Raw genomic sequence first — 21,091 nt, forward strand, 5'->3', positions numbered from 1 at the left:
TTGCTTCACTAGTTCGGGCTGAAAAAAAGCTTCTAAAGAACAACTGAGAGTCAGATCAAAGCATGGAGATTGCTTCCCTCCCTAGCGCCTAGTTAAACCACAGTGGAGAGTCCAGGGAGCAGACAAAGCTGGGTAGATCGCTAGTGCTTCATTAGCGCCTCACTATGGCTAAAAAAAAAAAGCTTCAAAAAAGCTACATTCGGAGTATAAGGCACACCCAAATTTTCAGCCTCTTTTAGAGGGGAAAAAGGTGCTTATACTCCGAAAAATACGGTACCTTATTTGGCCAAATTTGAAAAACATTGGTTTAGCCCCATTTGAAAATCCAGCATTGGTTTAACATGGAAGGGCACTATCAGTGGTGAAATCCAATTTTTTTTAATACCGGTTCTGTGGCTTGGTGGATGTGGCAAGGAAAGGGTACTGCAAGGTCTCCATTCCCACCCTACTCCAGGGGAAGGATACTGCAAAATCCCCATTCCCTCCCCACTCCTGGGGAAGGATATTGCAAAATCTCCATTCCCACCCCACTCTGGGGCCAGCCAGAGGTGGTATTTGCCGGTTCTCTGAGCTGTTCAAAATTTCTGCTACCGGTTCTCTGAACTACTCAAAATTTCCGCTACCGGTTCTACAGAACCTGTCAGAACCTGCTGGATTTCACCTATGGGCATTATGCCTATCAGTTTCAATTCCTATGAATAACGGTTTACATTCTTTTTATTTTCAGGTCAAGCAAATAATGGAAGAGGCCGTCACCAAGAAGTTTGTGCATGAAGACAGCAGTCATATCATTGCCCTGTGCGGTAAGGGGTGAAGGGGGCACCTTTCGGCCCTTCCCTTGTGATTTTACTGCTTTGTGAACATATTTTGCTATCAGTGGTATCTCAGTGGTATCACAATATCCCAGAATAGAGCCAAGAGATATGTTTGGAATCCTTGTCTCTGGTCCCGAGAAGACATTCACCCAACCTGCTTACCTGAATTTACTTATCATTTACTCCAGTGTTTTCCAGCCTTAGCAACTTTAAGATATATGAACTTCAACTCCCAGAATTCCCCAAACAGCCATGCTGGCTGGGGAATTCTGGGAGTTGAAGTCCACATATCTCAAATGTGCCAAGGTTGGGAAACGCTGGTTTATTCAAACCAATTCTCTGGCATGAAAAATGGACCACTCAGTGAGCCACGTGGGTTAAAATACGTTCAGCTAATTTGTGATTCGTTGTGTTTTCTGAGTAGAACAAGTACCAGTCAATGTAATGTAGTGGGCAAGAAAAGATGCTGGATTAAGACCAGGCGATCCTCACAGTTTCAGAAGCTCCCTGTGGAAATTTTGGCTAGTCAATCTTTCTCAGCTTGACCTACTTGTGGTTTTGGAGATAAAATGAAAATTATAACTCTTTGAGCTCTTGCAGTCAAGACAAATTGATCTACCGTATTTTTCAGACTGTAAGACGCACTTAAATTTAGAGGAGGAAAACAACAATAAAAAGTTTTTGGCCTCCGCGCGCCTCATTTTCAGCCCCTTTTTGGCCCCTTTTTCAGGCCTTTTCCAGCCCATTTTGGAGGCTTTTTTCAGCCCATTCTGGAGGCTTTTTTTGGCCTGTTTTTGAGGCTTTTTTCGGCCTGTTTTTTCGGCTTTTTTTTGGCCTGTTTTCGAGGCTTTTATCAGCCCATTTTGGAGGCTTTTTTTGGCCTGTTTTTTCCGGGAAAAAAAATGGGCTGAAAAAAGCCTCGAGAATGGGCCGAAAAAAGGCCCAAAAATAGGCCGTGCAGGGCCCAAAAAAATGGCTGGCGGGTGGGTGGGCTTTGGCAATATTTGGACTATAAGACACACAGACATTTTCACCCCCTTTTGGGAGACAAAAAAGTGTGTCTTATAGTCCGAAAAATACAGTAATAGTCACACATTTATCTACTTTGTCCCACTGTATCTTCTGAAATCTGGATGGGGATGATGGTTGGTGGTAGATCAGGGATAGGAGACTCAAATTTGTGTTACCCTGAGCCATGGAAGCTGACTTCATGACGTGGTGCCTGTCAATGTCAGACTACCTCCGACTATAAATAGGAAAGAATTCACCTTGACTTCATTTGGAATGAAAACAAGTACTTTTACTTTTACAGTCTTGATAGCAGCCAAGCAAAGCTGGAACTGAGACAAAATATGGCTAACATATCATATCCCCCCAATTGTCCCTCCTCCTCCAGGAGGTCAGGCTGGTCTGGTCCAATGCCAAGTCCTTCACGGCCCCTCGTGGTCATCTTCTTCCACAGGTCTCTGGATGTCAGTCAACTTAGGAATGAAGTGTCGGTTAGAAAAGCGCGCGCTGATAACACTCAGTAGTAAATCATCCCTCCCCCCTGTTATGTCAGCCGACACTCATAATAGGCTCCTTTCCCTCACCCTGGACGGAGGTATGATACATCTCATCTCCTTAACAGTTTATAATACAGAAATAAACATTTTACATTCTATCTACTGATATAATCATTCAAAACTATATGAAGATTGGAGTGGAGGCTGACATTCAGTTTCTCTCGGCCAATTCTACCTCACAGCTTTTTCATGGGAAAAAATGGAAGTGCTGTGTATGCCACCTTGGGCTCCTACAGGGAAAAGCAAGCTACAAATCTAATAAATAGAATAAACCATTTTATGCCACATTAGTAGGATGTTAGCGTCTTCCTGTTATTGGATAGCTCAGGCTCAAAGAACAAGCATGCGGGAGTCACAATCTTGAGAAAAGACTGTGAAACTTTTAAGACCAGGGTTGGCAACTACCGTAGTAGAGCAGAGCCTTCTTACAAATCCAAAATTTGACCTGGGGAATCTGCCTGAAAAGACCATTTTTGCTGAAGGCAGGACAAGATGCTCTAGGGCAGAGGTCTCCAACCTTGGCAACTTTAAGACTTGTGGACTTTAACTCCCAGAATTCCTCAGCCAGCTTTTCTGGCTGAGGGATTCTGGGAGTTGAAGTCCACAGGTCTTAAAGTTGCCAATGTTGGAGACCCCTGCTCTAGAGCAGTGGTTTTCAACCTTGGTTACTTTAAGAAGTGTGGACTTCATCTCCCAGAATTCTCCAGCCAGCACGCTGTCTAGGGAATTCTGGGAGTTGAAGTCCACATATCTTAAAATTGGCAAACATGACTGTAAACGGCATTTTATTGTTTTTGTATTATAACATATTTTAACATTTTGGGTTTTGATTAGAATTTTCATTTAAAATTTTAGCACTTATATGGCATTCCGTTTTGCTTTATTTTAGCTTCTGTGCAATTGGCTTACTGTGTCCCTCTTTGGTCATCCTATGTAAACTCTGCCATTTAACTCAACAAAATTTGGTAAATGAAGTATTTACGTTCAGTTATCTAAGGGTTTGATCAACGTTTCATTTTACCTAAAATTTGCCTATCTATTTCTCTTTCTGAGAGTAATCGATTTTCACAGCCAAGTCACGAAATCTACAAGGTGATTTGCATCCTTTTTTTTTATGAATGAAGCATTAGTATATTTTTGAAATAGTATTTTTCTTTCGACTGATAGTGTAAGAAACGAAAGGAAAAACAAAGGAAACACAAACACCATGTGTGTGGTTTTCTCTCTCACTTTGGAATAATAACAGATGCAGCTGTTCAAAGACACAGTTGCTTAATCCAGACAGAATTTATTTTTATCTCATTCTGAACCATTCTTCCTTTCCTCTCCTTTTTTTTCCATTCAAAAAAATGGTTCACAGCTGTGAAATCAGAAACTGTCACGTCAGGGCTAAACTATCATCACTGTCCAATGCCCCAGTGATTTATTTGAAAAATGGTTGGAGAGATCAACCCAGCTTCTGAAATAATAAAAAAAAGTTTGTCCATCTTGGTTCTCTTCCATTGTAGTAAAAAGGAATTGTAACCTGCCCAACCGTGGTTGGAGATGTGGAAGTGAACCTTGTTCCAAATGTTTTAAAGGAAAAAAACAACAACAACATCCAAGAAATTCCAGTTGCCTTTTGGAAAAGCACCTTTGGAACAACCATGACCTGGATGATTGTGAATCTCCACAGACATGCAGAAGTGAAAACTTTGTGTTTGTATCTAGCCTTAGGGCTGCAAAACATTTGAATTGGACTGAACATCAACGAATCAGGGCAAAGCACAGGTTTTCTCTGCGAAGAAATGCAGATGAGTACCACCTCCTAGAGCAGGGGTGTCAAACTCAAGGCCCGCAGGCCAGATTTGGTCCGCTGGTTGCTTAGATTGGGCCTGTGGGGCCACCCTGGAAACAGTGAGGGACTGGCCTGGAGTGCCTCTGCCAGTGAAAACGGAGCCCCAGAGGGATGTGTGCATCCCTCCGAGCTCCGTTTTCACTGGCAGAGGGTTGCAGGAGGCCGTCGCAGCCGGAAACGGAGCTTGGAACCCATATTTGCTGGCACAGTGCTCAGGCTGGCACAGGCACCCCCAACAGGAGTGATATCGAGCTGGCCACTCTGGCCACACCCACCCCAGCCCCCCGAGGTCAAAAAAGCCCTGATGCGTCCCTCAATGAAATCGAGTTTGATACCCCTGCCCTAGAGTCACACACGATTTTACCTTTGCCTTTATTTGTTAATTGGGGGACTTCTACGTTTCCTCCTGAATAAGCTCTCCAATGGCTGTTGGTCACTATGTGACCAAGTGTCTGATGAGGAGCACCATAGTCACATCCAGGGGCGGATTCTCTGCACCATTTAAACAAGAGAGTCTTGAACAGATGCCAGGTAAAGTGTGAATCCTATTCAAAGCTTTCCAGCACTTGTGGGTAGCATCGAAACCTGCTAACTTTTGTGTTGAGTCAGTTAGATTTTTTTCCCAGAGTCTGGACATTCGGTAATCCAGTTTTCTTTCCACTGGGATTTTACGTCAAAGTTACTTATGCATTTGCTGTGCAGATACCAGTCGGTGTGTGTTCCTGGATTTAAGCCTTCTGATTGATAAATACTGTATATGGCAGTCATGGCTAACCTTTTTGCCATCACGTGTCAAAAGCGGGGGGAGCGCGGGGGTGGTGGTCATGCGCGCGTGTGCTCACACCCATAATTCTGTGTGCCCTTTGCATGAGAAAACCTCAGATTCAACTTACTTCTGAAACCACTTAAGCTTCAGCAAAGTATATTCTTAGCAAAAACAAATGGCCAGGAGTCTTTCTTTGCTAGATGACTGAGTGGGACGGTTGACAGTTATATTCTTGCGAATAAACTGAGAATTTTAGATGTCAAAACGCACCATAACAATTCACATTATCTTCTCCACGGATGGGCTTATCTGCAAGTATAAAGAGTAATGCTGATTTTTAAAGTACCCGTACATCCCATATATTCTTGGGGATAAGCATCTGGGGATAAGCTGACTCTTATTAACCAAAATACCATGAAAAATAGATAATCCATGGATTACCCGTGATTAAGGCAATTGTGGAAATTAAAACACACTGAACATTTTGAAGATCAGCCTACCTGTGGGTGGTGTGTTTTTCACGGTAGTTTGGTTAAAAATTCAAGAGTCGGTTAGTCTGCAGATGGACTCATATGTAAGCATATTCAGTAGTTACGGTTTTTAAAAAAATACAAGCTAGGCATGAAACACAATAACTGTCAAGGTTCCAGAAAAACCTCTTCTGCATAAAAAAACCTCTGAAGCCATTGTCTTTCAAAGTTCTTTATTAGCATAAGGAAACTGGCACACGATGAGCGAAATTCCAAAACTGAAACTTCCGGATTCTTTTCTCAGTTATACAAATGCCAAGAGTCCCCCACACAACCCCTTTGCCGGTCACATGGTCCAACGTTCTTCCACTTTATTCGAAACCTCCTCTTGCCACTCCTTTTGCAGATGCGAAAACAATCCGACCTTGACCGCTTGAAGAATGTAACCATACCCATCACCCCCCCTTCGTCCCCTCAGGGGAGAAATGTGGCAGCGTCTGGAAACCTAAGGCCTAGTATGGTTTCCAGGCCTGACAACAACCTTCTCCAAAATGATCTCTTTCCAATCTGGTCCTTCCTTTCTCTTCTTCTCTTTCATTCCACCTTTCCCAGCATAAGACCTTCTCCAGGGAGAAGACCTTCTCCAGGGAGCCTAGGTCTTTGAATAATGTCTCCAAATCTATAAACCATAGTTATAGATTTTTGAAGAGAGATTTCAGTCTTCTAGGAGGTATGGAGCATTGGCCACAAGGAAGAAAGCTGGTGACATCATGATCCTGTAAAAAAACCCAACTTTCTAACAATAGACAGTATAAAAGATGTAGCTTTTTGTTATATCTGAAACGGGTCGAAATAGAAATCTAAGATGTGGTCTCCACAGTGTTATGCAAGGTTTGTGCCTCTGCGTCGCTCATAACATGCTGAAACAGGGAAGAGCATCTTTGTGGTTTGAGACTGTTATTCTTAGATGTGCCCCCATTTCACAAGATGAAAAGAATAGCAGCACTTTAGAGAAGAGTCAGCAGAGCTGAAGGGCACCCAAATGGGAAAGGCTGAATAAGATTTGAGGGCTGATTGAAATGCTTTAGGATGGTGCATATCTCCATTTCTTGCCCGAGGGAGCCAGCATTGTCTGAAAACAACTTCCGTGGTCATGTGGTCATGTAGCATGGCTACGCGCCAAAGGTGCACAGAGCGTTGTAATCTTCCCACCGAAGTGGTACCTATTTATCTACTTGCATTTGCATGTTTTCGAACTGCTGGGTGGGCAGGACTGGGTAAATAACGGGAGCTTACCTTGTTGGTCAGAGTTCGAGTCTTGAACCCGGCATCTTTAACCACTGAACCATTACACTCCCTCCATCTGTCTGTCTGTCTGTCTGTCTGTCTGTCTGTCTGTCTGTCTGTCTGTCTATCTATCTATCTATCTATCTATCTATCTATCTATCTATCTATCTATCTATCTATCTATATCTATCTTCTATCTATCTTCTATCTATCTATCTATCTATATCTATCTTCTATCTTCTATCTATCTGTTATCTATCTATCCATCCATCCAATAAATCGCTTAAGTATCTTTTTTTAGGGGCTCTAATTCTCATTGCTAGTCATTCTTTTACACTGGACATTTCAGATTTCTGTAATTTAGCTTAGCCTAGCAAATCAGCGAAAATAGCAAATTGTACAGCCATTTGGTTTCATACTTAGAACAATTAGGCGAGGTGGGCCCACAGCTCACCTCAGGATGTCTCATGACTCAGTGTGCGCTTTGCAATCTGTTTGAGAGGATCATATTGCTTTGCTGTTATGTGGCATTGAAGGTTATTAGATTTGATCGACACCTGCTGTTCTAAGCTAGTGGCTTTTTAGGGACTCATCATTTTAAGGATGGAAATAGAGGAAGAGCGAGATCCCTGCCTTCTTAGCCTCAGGGCTTGTGTTTTTTTAAAGTTGACGGACAAAAAAAAAGTTAGCTCTTTCGGCTGCATGTTGATAGTAAGAGGTCCTTCCCTGATAGGATAATTCAGAGCATTAAATATGCTTCCCGATTTTTGTTTGTCTGTTTCAATAATGGGCAACAAGTGAAGGTTTTTGATTAGAGATTCTTAGTCTTTATAGCCAGGGACTCTTTTGAGATGGACACATTCTTGGGAAAATATACTTAAGTGCATAAAGTAAAACACATAAATGCAGATGGTATTGCAGGTAGTCCTTGACTTATGACCACAGTTTGGACCAGACTTTCTATTCTTAAACAAGGTGGCTGTTAAGTGAATGGTGCCTGATTTTATGACCTTTTTCGCCAAGCAAATCACTGCAGTCATTAAATGAATCATGTGATTGTTAAGCAGACCTTTCCCCATTGACTTTGCTTGTCAGAAGCCGGCTGGCAAGGTCACAAATGTGATCCCACGATTGTTGCAAATGCATGCCGACTGTATAATATGCTAGCTTCCTATTTATTTTTAGGTAGGTGCCCATAGAGGTGTCTGTCGGCACCATGTTAGTAAACCAGAGCTTAGGGTGATGTCCAGATCTAACCACCAGCCTCCCTTAAGGAATTTTTTGAATGCAGATGCTATGACATCCAATTTAGCTTCCTGGATTTGTGTTTGGAGATTATATTAGATTAGACAGAGACGTTTGTGCAAACCTGCCTTCAGTCCACCCAGTCCCACCCTGTGGAACGAACTTCCCCCTGGACTTCGACAACTACCAGACCTTCGGACCTTTCGCCGCGAACTTAAGACTTATTTATTCCATCACGCAGGACTGGCTTGAATTTTAATTTTTTAGCTGATTTTATGGGTTTTAATTTTTATTAATTTTATAGGGTTTGATTGTATTTTAAAATTGGGCCAAATTTAATAAGTTTTTTAATGTCTGTTTTTAGTATTGCATGTGTTTTCATTGTATTTTATCTTGGCTGTAAACCGCCCTGAGTCCTTCTAATATTATTATTATTATTATTATTATTATTATTATTATTATTATTATTATTATTATTATTATTATTATTATTATTATTATTATGGCAAATCTTTTAAACTCGGCTTTTGCAATTCAACCTGCCACTCATCCCCTTTCCAAACCTACTCTGTTTTAGTAAGACCTGGGAACACTGCATCCAGTTTTGGTCGCCATATTATAAAAAAGCAGTAGAGACTCTGGAAAGAGTGCGGAGAAGAGCTACAAAGATGATTAGGAGGCTGGAAGCGAAAGCAGATGAAGAACAGTTGCTGGAATTGGGTATGTCTAGTTCAGTGGTAGTCAACCTGGTCCCTACCGTCCACTAGTGGGCGTTCCAGCTTTTATGGTGGGCGGTAGGGGTTTTGTCCGATACTGAAGCACTTTCTTTTTTTTTTAATTTAATTGACTTTAAAAAAAGTTCATAGCATTATTTAAAAACATTTTCATTAGGTTTTCATAAAATTCCCCGTGACAATTGAAATTTCTGAAAATATACTATTTGTATCGCCCGCGCATAAGTTTAGTTCACGTTACGTAAGTGGAACTAAATGGCGCTATAGTGCGACCACAAACAAAAGAGCCTCGTCCCAGAATAGCTCGCGCATCTCCCCCCACACCACCCAGCTGTAATAGACAAGCAGAGCTGGTAGCCGGTGCTCCCCCCCCAACCCAATCCACGATGTGCGAGAGGCATGTGCAAACGATGATACCTGGCGTATTACTGTGGAACCGGTGGGCGGTTAGAAAATTTTACTACTAACAGAGATAGAAAAGTGGGCGGTAGGTATAAAAAGGTTGACTACCCCTACTAGTTTAATGAAAAGAAGGGCTGATGTGACATGATAACAGTCTTTTAAAATCTCAGGAGTTGCCACAAAAAAAGGGGGGGGGCTCAATCTATTCTCCAAAGCACCTGAAGGCAGGACAAGAAGCAATGGATGGAAACTAATCAAGGAGAGATGCTAGAGACCACAAATTATTTCATTGCCTACCATCCTTATTTTATGAAAAGCTCCATTTCAGTTAGAGGTTAATGAAAACGAAGTTGTAATTCTTCACCTCATTCCTCATCTATTGCCCGCCCCCCTCCGTAAAGACCCTGTCCCTGTGGGAAGAAATATCAATCTGGTTCAGTTCCAAGCCGGGAGAAAGACACTGGAAACATGGAGGCTGATTGGAAAGATGGTTTAATGATGAACAGAACCACATGGGTTCTAGACAGCTGACCACATGGAGTTGAGAATGGGGGGTGGATTTATACCTTCTTTAAGCTTTGCACTTGAATTTCCTGTTCCTGTGCAAGAACATGTATTCTATTGGCTGTTGTAGAGGTTATGTAGGGGTCAAAGAACAAATCCTAAGTGAGCTAAGCTAAGTTTGGTTGATGTTTGAACTGCTGAGATGATTCAATGAAGAGGTTCTGAAAAGGTGTTGGGCAATTCCTATTATGGCTTAATGGCTTTGTTCTGGTTAGGATCTTGAGTGAGGGCTAATCCTATCACTCTGCCTTTGTTCAGACTTTGCTGCAGGGAATTTCAAAATATCCTGTCTTGAATGGATTCCTGACTGCAGTACTTGTTTTGCCTATGAATAGAGCTATCTATCTCTTTATCTCTTAAGTGCTGACATCTGCTGAGGGCTATTAAGGAAGGTGGGGGCTGATTTCTCCCTCTAAATTTTAAATCTAAATTTTTAATTATCAGCCTTTTATAATCTGCTATGTTTTAAATGTTGGTTTTAATTGTATATATCTAGTGTTTTATTTTTGGCTGTACACCGCCCTGAGTCCTTTGGGAGAAGGGCGGTATAAAAATTTAATAAATAAAATAAAATAAATATAAATTAAAAAAAATGTTTCTCTATTTTTCATCCAGGGAAATATAATATTCTGCCTTTTTAATATTTCTCAAAATATTTCATTCTTCTAGGAGAGGGGTGGGTACTAATTTTCTACAACCCGTTGTTCCAAATACCCTATTCCTAGACTGGTGGTTGAATGAGAGAACATGTTAAACATACTTGAAATACAACAGTTAGTGGTTGATTTGATGCAAGCCCCACAGGTGAATTAGGATGACCAAAGCAAGTAAAACTGTTAACGTTGGCTGAAACAAAAATTCTTCCAACTCTCTGATTAAGAGCAAATGATGATGTGGTTTGATGTGGTTACGCTTAGTTGTTTGTGCGAACATAACTATGCAGTTAACAAACAGCTGTGTACGGTTTAACATAATGGTCAATCATCGGCTGATTTTGGAAGCTAGTAGGACACATCTCGAATTTTAACTCAACAAAATGGCATGGGTGATATTTGGTGTGACAAAAAAACACTCTTGTACAGGTAGTCTTCAACTTACAACCACAACTGAGCCGAAAATGTATTTGCTAAGCGAGGCATTTGTTAAAAGAATTTTGCCCCATTTTATGACATTTCTTGCCACATTTGTTAAGTGAATTCCTGCCGTTGTTAAATCGTAACACGGTTGTTAAATGAATCTGCCTTCTCCATTGACTTTGCTTGTCATAAAGTTGCAAAAGGGGATCACATGACCCCAGAACACTGCAACCGTTGTAAATAGGAGCCAGTTGCCAAGCGTCTGGATTTTGTTCACATGACCATGGGGATGCTGCAATGGTCGTAAGTGTGAAAAAACCCTTATAAGTTGCGTTTTTCAGTGCTGTCGTGACTTCAAATGGTCACTAAATGAACTGTTGTAATTCAAGAATTACCTGTAACCTAGTGCAGTGGTCACCAACTGGTGGTCCGTGGACCACCGGTGGTCCCCGAGAAAATTTTGGTGGTCCACAGAAAAATTATTTGCATTTTTTTTATATTGCCCTAAATCAGGAGTCCTCACACTATGGCCCCTGGGCCGTATAAATGCAATGAATGTTTGTGTTGCTGCAGAGAGTCTCCCCCTTCGGGGTCTTTTTGTGTGGGTTGGAGGAGGGCAGAAATTCTGACTTGGGGTCTGCTTCAGCCTCCTGGTGCAGGGCTTTTGGTGAAGGCTGGAGGGAAGTGCCACTGGTGGCGAAGAGCTGGAGGTTTCCAGTGGGACTGCCTCATGGCCTGGAACTGGCTGACCATCTCAGCCCGCTCATCCTCCAGGTACTGGTACCTGGCCTTGCACTCCTGCAGGTCTTCCCTCTGCTTGGAAAGCCTATGTTCCTAGTCCTCAGTGAGATGCTTCTGCTGAGCCTCCTTCTCGGTCAGATCCAATTTGAACTGAGCAGCTGTTTTGCTAACTCTATCTCATGGTGGCTGCTTAGCTCCAGCAACTGCTTCTTGCTGGGGCCCTAAGGAGCCTGGGTGGGCAGGCGTGGAGTGGCTGGCAGGAGAGGGGTGAGTAGAGGCGCCCCTCGATGTGAGTGGCATTGGGTTGGCCACGCCCACCCAGTCACATGATCACCTAGCCACACCCACCCAGCTGGTCATTAGGCAGATCATATTAGTGGTCTGTGGGATTTAAAATTATGAATTTAGTGGTCCCTGAGGTCCGAAAGGTTTATTTTATTTTATTTATTTATTTTGTCACAACTGTATATATAAGCATAAGCATGAAATAACTATACGATATATAAGCATATATATAATCATAATAATGTAATGATTATATAAAACTGGACACAATCAAAGGGAACATTAGGACAGGAATGGTAGTCACATTGGTGCTCTTATGCACACCTCTTACAGACCTCTTAGGAATGGTGTGAGGTCAATAGTAGATAGTTTTTGTTTAAAGCTTTTGGGATTTTGGGAAGAGACCACAGAGTCTGGTACTGCATTCCAGGCATTAACAACTCTGTTACTGAAGTCATATTTTCTGCAATCAAGATTAGAGCGGTTCACATTAAGCTTAAATCTATTGTGTGCTCGTGTATTGTTGCAATTGAAGCTGAAGTAGTCTTCAACAGGAAGGATGTTGTAGATGATTCTATGAGTTAAACTCAGGTCATGTCGAAGGTTGGGGACTCCTGACCTTCCACACACTTCCAAGCAAAACACTGGACTGCCATGTGCCTTTTTTTTTATCTTCTAAGAATACCTCCCAGGAATGTGGAGGAGGCTCCAGAGCATCCTTAGTAAAAGAGGAGAAGTTAACTCCTTTTTGTCAGCCAACTTGTGGTTGCTAAGCTCCTTTGCTTGCTTCTGGGAATCTAACCAACCGCCTGGCTTGACATGTGGGGTGGTTCCTGTAATAATTGCATTTAAACAACCGGGAGGAGGCATCTGTCTCGGTGTTGTGATCACACCATGACCAACCGGACCAAGAAAGACCAAGCTGTTTTGGAGAGATGACATTTTCCTTGGCACTGACTCCTGGATAATATATTTAGCTTGTTTTCCATCTCATTAGGATCCTTGCAAGCGTGTTCCATTTTACACACACACATGCACACACTGAGTGAGTCACTTGCTGCAAGCACAGAGCTTAGCTCTGTTTTTGTGTGTGTGTATGTGTGCTCTCGATCTTATGCCATTACAACATCACTTGGCAAGTGGAACAGCTAGTTAGAAGGAAATGGTCACCTGTTTTGTGCGTGTCTGGCGTCTCATTTATTTGCTCATTCATAAATTTGGATCACGTGGCTACCTGTATCTTAAAGCTGCCAAGATTAAGACACACTGACTTAGAGGAGGAAATTCACAGAGAAAATTGTTGCATTCATTATGACAAATCTCTCTTCCTTTCACTAGATTGTGTGTCTTAAGACTGGATTTGGGTGGAAACCACAGTGAGAAGATGAACAGAATAGAATGGAATGGAATAGGAATAGGTTAGAATAGTTGGAAGGGATCTTGGAGGTCTAGTCCAACCCCCAGATCTCAAGTAGGAAACCCTATGCCAGTGATGGCTAACCTTTTTGCCATCGCGTACCAGGAGCCGGGGGGGTCACATGTGTGCATGCCCACACCCATAATTCTATGTGCCCTGCCCCCGTGCACGTGTGACCCTGCCCCCCCCGCTCTTCCCTCGGTAGGGAACGGTAGGACCGTCTTTTGCTTTCCCCAGGCTCCAGAGCCTTTCTAGGAATCTGGGGAGGGCAAAAACAACCTCCCCACCCCCGGAGGCCCTCCAGAGGCCAAAAACAGCCCGTTTGCCAACTTCTGGTGGGACCGGAAGGCTCATTTTTTGCTCTCCCCAGCCTCCAGAATCTTTCTAGGAGTCTGGGGAGGGCAAAAACGTGCCCACCCCCATAGGCTCTCCGGAGGTCAAAAATGGCCCATTTGCCAACTTCTGGTCCCACTGGAAGCTGAGCTGAGCTCATGTGCCCACCAATATGGCTATGATTGTCACCTGTGGCACGCATGCCATAGGTTCGCCATCACAGCCCTATACCGTTTCAGAGAAATGGTTGTCCAACATCTTCTTAAAAACTTCCAGTGTTGGAGCATTCACAACTTCTGGAGGCAAGTTGTTCCACGGATTCATTGTTCTAACTGTCAGGAAATTCCTTCTTAGTTCTAAGTTGCTTTTGAAGTCAGCCACTGTGAATAAAATGCTGTATTGGACAACCTCAAGGTCTGACTTAGTAGTGGTCTTATGTTTTATTTGCCTATCTGCTTTCCAGATAATTGGTTTTATTCAGATGGAGGTGATGTTCTCCTTGGCTTCAGTAAAATCAATAGGGGTAGAATGCGGTGCATATTCTATCAGTTATTATCTCTTTCCCACCATACACATACTCTTATAATTTACATGTGGGACTCCACATAGGTATCTTCCTTACCAATAAAGGAAAGTATTTGTAGCTCAAGGTTGAAATGCTATCTGAGCTTGGTTGTTTTCTTGCAGATGTTCTATTATCTAAACTAGGTAACATTCATGCTGATGATGTTACCTAGTTTGGGTAATAAAACGCCTGCAAGAAAACAGTAACAGTTACAGGGATGGAAGGGACCTTGGAGATCAACTAGTCCACTTAACATAATAACATAATAACAGAGTTGGAAGGGACCTTGGAGGTCTTCTAGTCCACCCCCTGCCCAGGCAGGAAACCCTACACCATTTCAGACAAATGGCTATCCAACATTTTCTTAAAAATTTCCAGTGTTGAAGCATTTACAACTTCTGGAGGCAAGTTGTTCCACTGATTAGTTCTCACTGTCAGGAAGTTTCTTAGTTCTAGGTTGCTTCTCTCGTTGATTAGTTTCCACCCATTGCTTCTTGTCCTGCCTTCAGGTGTTTTGGAGAATAGCTTGACTCCCTCTTCTTTGTGGCAACCCTTGAGATATTGGAACACTGCTATCATGTCTCCCCTAGTTCTTCTTTTCATTAAACTAGACATACCCAGTTCCTGCAATCATTCTTCATATGTTTTAGCCTCCAGTCCCCTAATCATCTTTGTTGCTCTTCTCTGCCCTCTTTCTAGAGCTTCAACATCTTTTTTACATCGTGGCAACCAAAACTTGCCTGCTCATCCAGGAGACCTATATTATTTCTGACACATGGCTGTTCAGTCTCTTCTTAAAAGTCTCCAGTGATGGGACACCCACAATTTCCACTGGTTGATTGTTCTCACCAATAGGAAATCTCAGTGGTGGGATTCAAATAATTTAACAACAGGTTCTTTGTACTAATGACCGGCTGGGTGGGCGTGGCCATGGTGGGCGTGGCCAGAGAGTGTGACCGCCTGCATCCCCTACGAGCAAAAATGGGCTGCGGCGGGGTGTCGCACCGCACTCCCCCGTGCCCTGTTTTGGGTCTAGTAGGCCTCCCTGCAGCCTCCTGGGAGCAAAAATGGGACATGGGGGAGTGCCAGACACCCCCACATGCAGTTTTGGGCCTAGTAGGCCTCCCTGCAGCCTCCTGGGAGCAAAAATGGGCCATGGGGTGGGGTTGTGCTGCACCCCCTCACACCCCATTTTGGGTCTAGTAGGCTTCCCTATGCCAAAATGGGATGTGAAGGGGAATCTGGGGAGGGGCGGGACCAGCCAGCAATTTAACAACCGGTTTTCCCGAACTGGCCTGAACCGGCTGAATCCCACCACTGGGAAAGATGGAAGGCAAAAAGGAGATGGGGACAGTAGAGAATGAGATGGTTAGCTAGTGTCGTCAACACAATGAACATTGTGGTGGGTTGCCCGTGGTTCTATAGAACTGATAGTAAAACCAGCGGGAGGCTCTGCCCACTGATCCAAATGTCATCAAAACTCTTCTGCGCATGCGCACAGGCATGACGTGAAGCGGTAGTAAAAGGTAAGTAGAACCCATCCCTGAATGAACATGAATTTGGGCAAACTCTAGAAAATGATGGAGGACAGGGGGGCCCTGGTGTGCTGTATTCCATGGGGTCGCGAAGAGTCAGACACAACTTAGCAACCGAACAACAACAGCATCATGATTTAGAATCAGGTCAGCCTTTTACTTGGGGAACATCTATTTGGCTAATGATCCAACCCCAAATTAGGCCTTCAGCTGACAAACTGCTTTTCTTCTTCCCTCCCATCCTGACTCCTGTACATGGTCCCTCTGAAAGCGGATAACCATCTTGTTTGAAGTACTCCTGCCAGACCCAATTATATAAGCCTGCTCGGTTTCTTCCTGAAAACCTCCGGAGACATTGCATCGTTAGAGCTTTAAAATTAGAATTTTAATATGATTCCAGAGAGCTCTGTTTCTCTCTCTCTTAGTGGAAGTAGCAGAAGCAGCGGTTCTAACTCTGCTTGAAGCCACCAGGTCCCTTGTAATGCTAATGTCTGAACGGGGAGGGGTGGGGGGAAACCCACATCTTTTTGACTTAGCACTTCTTAAGGATATGGGGAACAAAGTATTCCCAGCGTGCCTATAAAACAGCAGTTTAGTGCCATAGTTCTCCAAATAGCGTTTCTTTTTCTTTTCTTTTTTTTTGTTTACATTTATACCCCGCCCTTCTCCGAAGACTCAGGGCGGCTTACAGTGTATAAGGCAATAGTCTCATTCTATTTGTATATTTTTACAAAGTCAACTTATTGCCCCCCCAACAATCTGGGTCCTCATTTTACCTACCTTATAAAGGATGGAAGGCTGAGTCAACCTTGGGCCGGGCTTGAACCTGCAGTAATTGCAGGCTCTGTGTTCTTAATAACAGGCTTTACCAGCCTGAGCTAAACCGGTTTCTTATGCATCTGTGCGGCAAACTAGCAGGGAGAGGAGGATGTAGCTTGCAAGCAGCCATTTTGCATGTGCGCGTGTGCATTCAGACATGTGTGCCTGTGTCTCTTCTAGGTTTTTAAGCAATCTACCATTTGGTGTCCCATTTTCAGGTGGGTGACAAAGAAATATGTGGGACGCCGAATTTCCTCGCCACTAGTAGAAAATCTTTGAATTTCCTCCCCCACTACAAAGCCCAATTGCCTATTTATAAATTTTAAGAATTTAAGAAGGCATAATCTATCCCTTTGCACCAATAACAAAATCTTAGAGTGCCTTAAAGATGAATATTTTGACTAGGGAACAAATATAGCCATAAACGATGTACCTCATTGGGTTATGTTTAGATGCAGGTATCTCTTTTGGCGGCTGTCTCCAGGAGGGCCTTTCACCAAGTACGCTTGGTCCGCCAGTTGCGCCCCTTCCTTGACCGGGATGCCTTTTGCACGGTCACTCACGCTCTTGTCACTTCTCGTTTGGATTATTGCAATGCTCTCTACATGGGGCTGCCCTTGAAGGTGTACCCGGAGGCTTCAGCTAGTTCAGAATGCAGCTGCGCGGGTAATAGTGGGAGCCACTCGTTGCTCCCATGTAACACCAATCCTGCACAGTCTGCACTGGCTTCCTGTGGTCTTTCGGGTGCGCTTTAAGATTTTGGTTACCACCTTTAAAGCGCTCCATGGCTTAGGGCCCGGGTACTTACGGGACCGCCTGCTGTTACCTTATGCCTCCCACCGACCCGTACGCTCACACAGAGAAGGTCTTCTCAGGGTGCCGTCCGCCAAACAATGTCGGCTGGCGGCCCCCAGGGGTAGGGCCTTCTCTGTTGGAGCTCCTACTCTCTGGAACGAACTTCCCCCTGATTTATGCCAATTGCCTGATCTTTGGACCTTTCGCCGTGAGCTGAAAACGCATTTATTTATTCAAGCGGGACTGGCTTGAAAGTTTTAAATTTTAATTGGGATTTTTATGCATTTTAGGGTTTTAAATTCTTAAATTTCAGCCATCTATGTAATATGCTTGGTTTTAAGTTTCTTTTAATGTGTATATTGTGGAGTTTTTATTATTTGGCTGTACACCGCCCTGAGTCCTTCGGGAGAAGGGCGGTATAAAAATCTAATAAAATGAAAATGAAATGAAAAAATCTCTTTCAGATCCATTAGATATGATTTAGAGGCAGGATCTTCTCCATTCCCCCCCCCCACTGTAATTGTCAGTCTTTAATTTGGAAAAGAAAGAAAGGCAGAAAACTGTTTTTTTACTCGTGTTGATAGAGGAGGAGGCTGGCAAGCAGAAATGGCTTAGTCTATTGTTTTCTGGCTGAGATACAGTACGTCTGTTCGTTACGTAGTCAATGTGATGTAGTGATTAAGGTGCTAGCTTAGAAAAGGAAAGCTAGCTGGGTGATTCTGGGACAAGCAACTCAACCAACTCAACTTCCCACCCTGTTGTTGGGAAAACTGGAGAATATTGGGTGTATTCACTGCTTTGAGTTACTTGTAAGGTAATAAAGGGATAAAAGTCTAATAAGCAAATATTAAAATGTATTAGATTCCTGTCCCACCTCTATTCCAGCATACATAATACTCCCTCTTCTACAACTTAGTGAGTAGGTTGGGCTGAGACTGAGTAGATAGTGTCCCAGGTCAGGTGAAGGCCTTGCAATTAATATTTGCAAAACTAAAGTAGCATGGATTCCACTTGTTGTAGCTTAGCATGTTGCACAAATCCAGTCTATTTAAGGGAGAGGTGTCTAACCTTGGCAACTTTAAGACTTCTGGACTTCAGCTCCCAGAATTCCCCAATCAGTCATGTTGGCTGGGGAATTCTGGGCGTTGAAGTCCAGAAATCTTAAAGTTGCCAAGATTGGACACCCTTGGTTTAAGGAGATGTGTAAAATCTATATATTGCATAACCCACCCCCCAAACACATGCACACATAAACCTTGAGTTTACTCTACTAACCAGATTAATCATGTTACATGATTGGATTGGATGAGTTTTGAGGTTGACTTCAATCTGGGTTCATCCAGTCCTGTTTCAAAATGTTGATCAGGACTCTGCACTCAAATGATGGTTTCAATCCAGATCAACACAACAAGCTTGTGGGACAACAGGTTCTCCATCCTCATGTCTCTCTCTCGTTTTAGCCTCCCGTTTCTTCTCCTTCACTATGTCTGAACCATCTACCAACTGCCCATTATCTGGGCAGTCCATTTGAAATGACAGAAAATGCAGATGGACTTGCTTGGCAGACATGATCCCTCCAGAGTGACACAAGAGTGGTGGGTTTCAAAAATTTTTACTACTGTTTCTGTGGGCATGGCTTGGTGGACACGGCAGGGGAAAGATACTGTAAAATCTCCATTCCCACCCCACTCTAGGGGAAGGATACTGCAAAATCCCCATTTCCTCCCGATCAGCTGGGACTTGGGAGGCAGAGAATAGATGGGAGTGGGACCAGTCAGAATATTTACTACCGGTTCTCCGAACTACACAAAATTTTCGCTACCAGTTCTCCACAACTGGTCAGAACCTGCTGAAACCCACCTCTGGTGTGGTCTTATCTTGTATAACTGACCCAGCCCTGTTCTGAAGTTCCAGTTTTGCTGCCGTCATTGCAGTGATTATGGGAGCTTTGGTAACATCCCCACGGCTGGGGTGGAGGAGCTGTTCATAAAAGTCAGTCCATTAAGGGCTATTAATAACTGCTGGCAATCTCAATAGAAAGGAAGTGCGTGGCAGGAATGAGGAAACAGCTCAAATCTCTAGATATCTGTGTGGGCTGTAGAGAAGACAGCAATGGAAAATTTATCTCGTGGGCAGAAGCAAGCGGCGAACCCATCTGTGTGCTGGTTATCAGGCTCTTGTCATGAGGAAGAACTATCCTGTCAGAAATGCTGAGCTAGACTGGCCAACAGTAAAACCACATTAATTTGATTCCGGATTTCTTACTGTTTAATTGACCAAGTCCATTGCATTAAACGTCTTTGGCTTCTAATGTCAAGATTTACTAGATCAGTCTTTGGATAATGATCTTCCCTCTCTTGAGTTGTCAGTTCCTGAATCTGGGACCCTTCAATTAATAACATAATAACAAGAGTTGGAAGGGACCTTGGAGGTCTTCTAGTCCAACCCCCTGCCCAGGCAGGAAACCCTACACCATTTCAGACAAATGGCTATCCAACATTTTCTTACTGAAAACCTTGAAAAGTAATGGATGAAAGCTTATCAAAGAGAGATCCTGCCTAGAACTAAGGAGAGTTTTCCTGGCCGTGAGAACAGTTGATTCAGAATAACGGAGCTGGAAGGAATCTTGGACGTCTTGTATTCCAACTCTCTGTTCAAGCAGGAGAGTTCTAGTTCTAGAGTTCTCCTTAGTTCTAGGCTTCCCTCCAGAAGTTGAGGGTGCCCCAAGAAGAGATTGGTCAGCCATTTGTCTGGAATGGTATAGGGTCTCCTGCTTGAACAGAGGATTGGACTACAAGATGTCCAAGATTCCTTCCAGCTCTGTTATTCTGAATCACGAGTGGGTAAAAGTACGTAGATATTTTGGAGATTGTTCAAAACTGACATCTTAGCAGTATTGTTGTGGCCTGCCAGCAGCCAGCAGAGCTGGCAGTAGTTTCAGACAGTAAGGAGGTTGGGGAGGAACGTGGGCCAGTCCTGGAGTCTGGGGAAGGCTCGGATGAGGGCTCTGAGTCGGAGGCAGAGAGGGGGCCAAGGCCATCTGGTAGTTCTTTGCTGCCTTCGGAGTCTCTGGAGTCTGACATCAGTGAGGCAGAAGTATAGCAGGAGACTGTTCTCAGTGTGTGCATGCGCAGAGCTGCCAGGAGACAGGAACAATTAAGGAAAGAGGGTCGACTTGGGAGTAAGTCTTGGCGATGATTGGCCCCTCCCATAAAACATAAAAGAGAAGCGAACGGGGATGTGAGCTTTTTGCAAGAAGCAATTAGTTCATCTGGTCAGTAAAAGCTTTGGAAAAGTTCTGTTTGACTTTGTGGTAAGTTTGGCCTTGCCCTGCGTGTGGCAATTAGTTCTCTGGCAGCATTTCAAGGGAGATAAGGTGGGTGTTTGTAAACATTCCCCTGAAAGACTGTTTGAGAAGCCTTTCGGACTGGGAATATGAATAAAAGAGGTTTGCCGGGACTAAGATTGTACTGTATACTTTCTAAGAAACCCTAGGTCAGAACAAGTATGTTCAAGCATTCAAGTGGTGATTCCTTGAAGCTAAAAAGACATAAGTTTTCAAGCTCTTCAGGACTCTATCTCTTGAGCCAATATAGTTCCCCATTTTAATACTGATGCCTGAAAAAACAATATTTGGCTCAACATGGTCCCAAATGGGAAGGAAGGAAGGAAGGAAGGAAGGAAGGAGAGAGAGAGAGAGAGAAATCAGTTCTGGACAGATAATCTATCTTTTCCTTCATATATTTTCCATATTAAATTTATCATTGTAAACCTTGCTACTTACGTATATCTATCCCTCTGACCTAGCATAAATAGCTTTTCAAGATTAGCCCCCTTTTT

General features: G+C 43.4%; 1 protein-coding gene across 1 annotated transcript in view; it reads left to right on the top strand.

Annotated features, from left to right (window-relative positions):
* Positions 1–21,091, top strand: part of SGSM2 (small G protein signaling modulator 2) — a 164,075-nt gene that overhangs the window by 26,388 nt on the left and 116,596 nt on the right. The window contains exon 2 of the mRNA XM_058164260.1: positions 728–803. Coding sequence (XP_058020243.1) covers positions 728–803 — 76 coding nt within the window. The remainder of the gene's footprint in view (positions 1–727; positions 804–21,091) is intronic.

Source organism: Ahaetulla prasina, chromosome 1 (assembly GCF_028640845.1).
Source record: "Ahaetulla prasina isolate Xishuangbanna chromosome 1, ASM2864084v1, whole genome shotgun sequence".
NCBI lineage: Eukaryota > Metazoa > Chordata > Lepidosauria > Squamata > Colubridae > Ahaetulla > Ahaetulla prasina.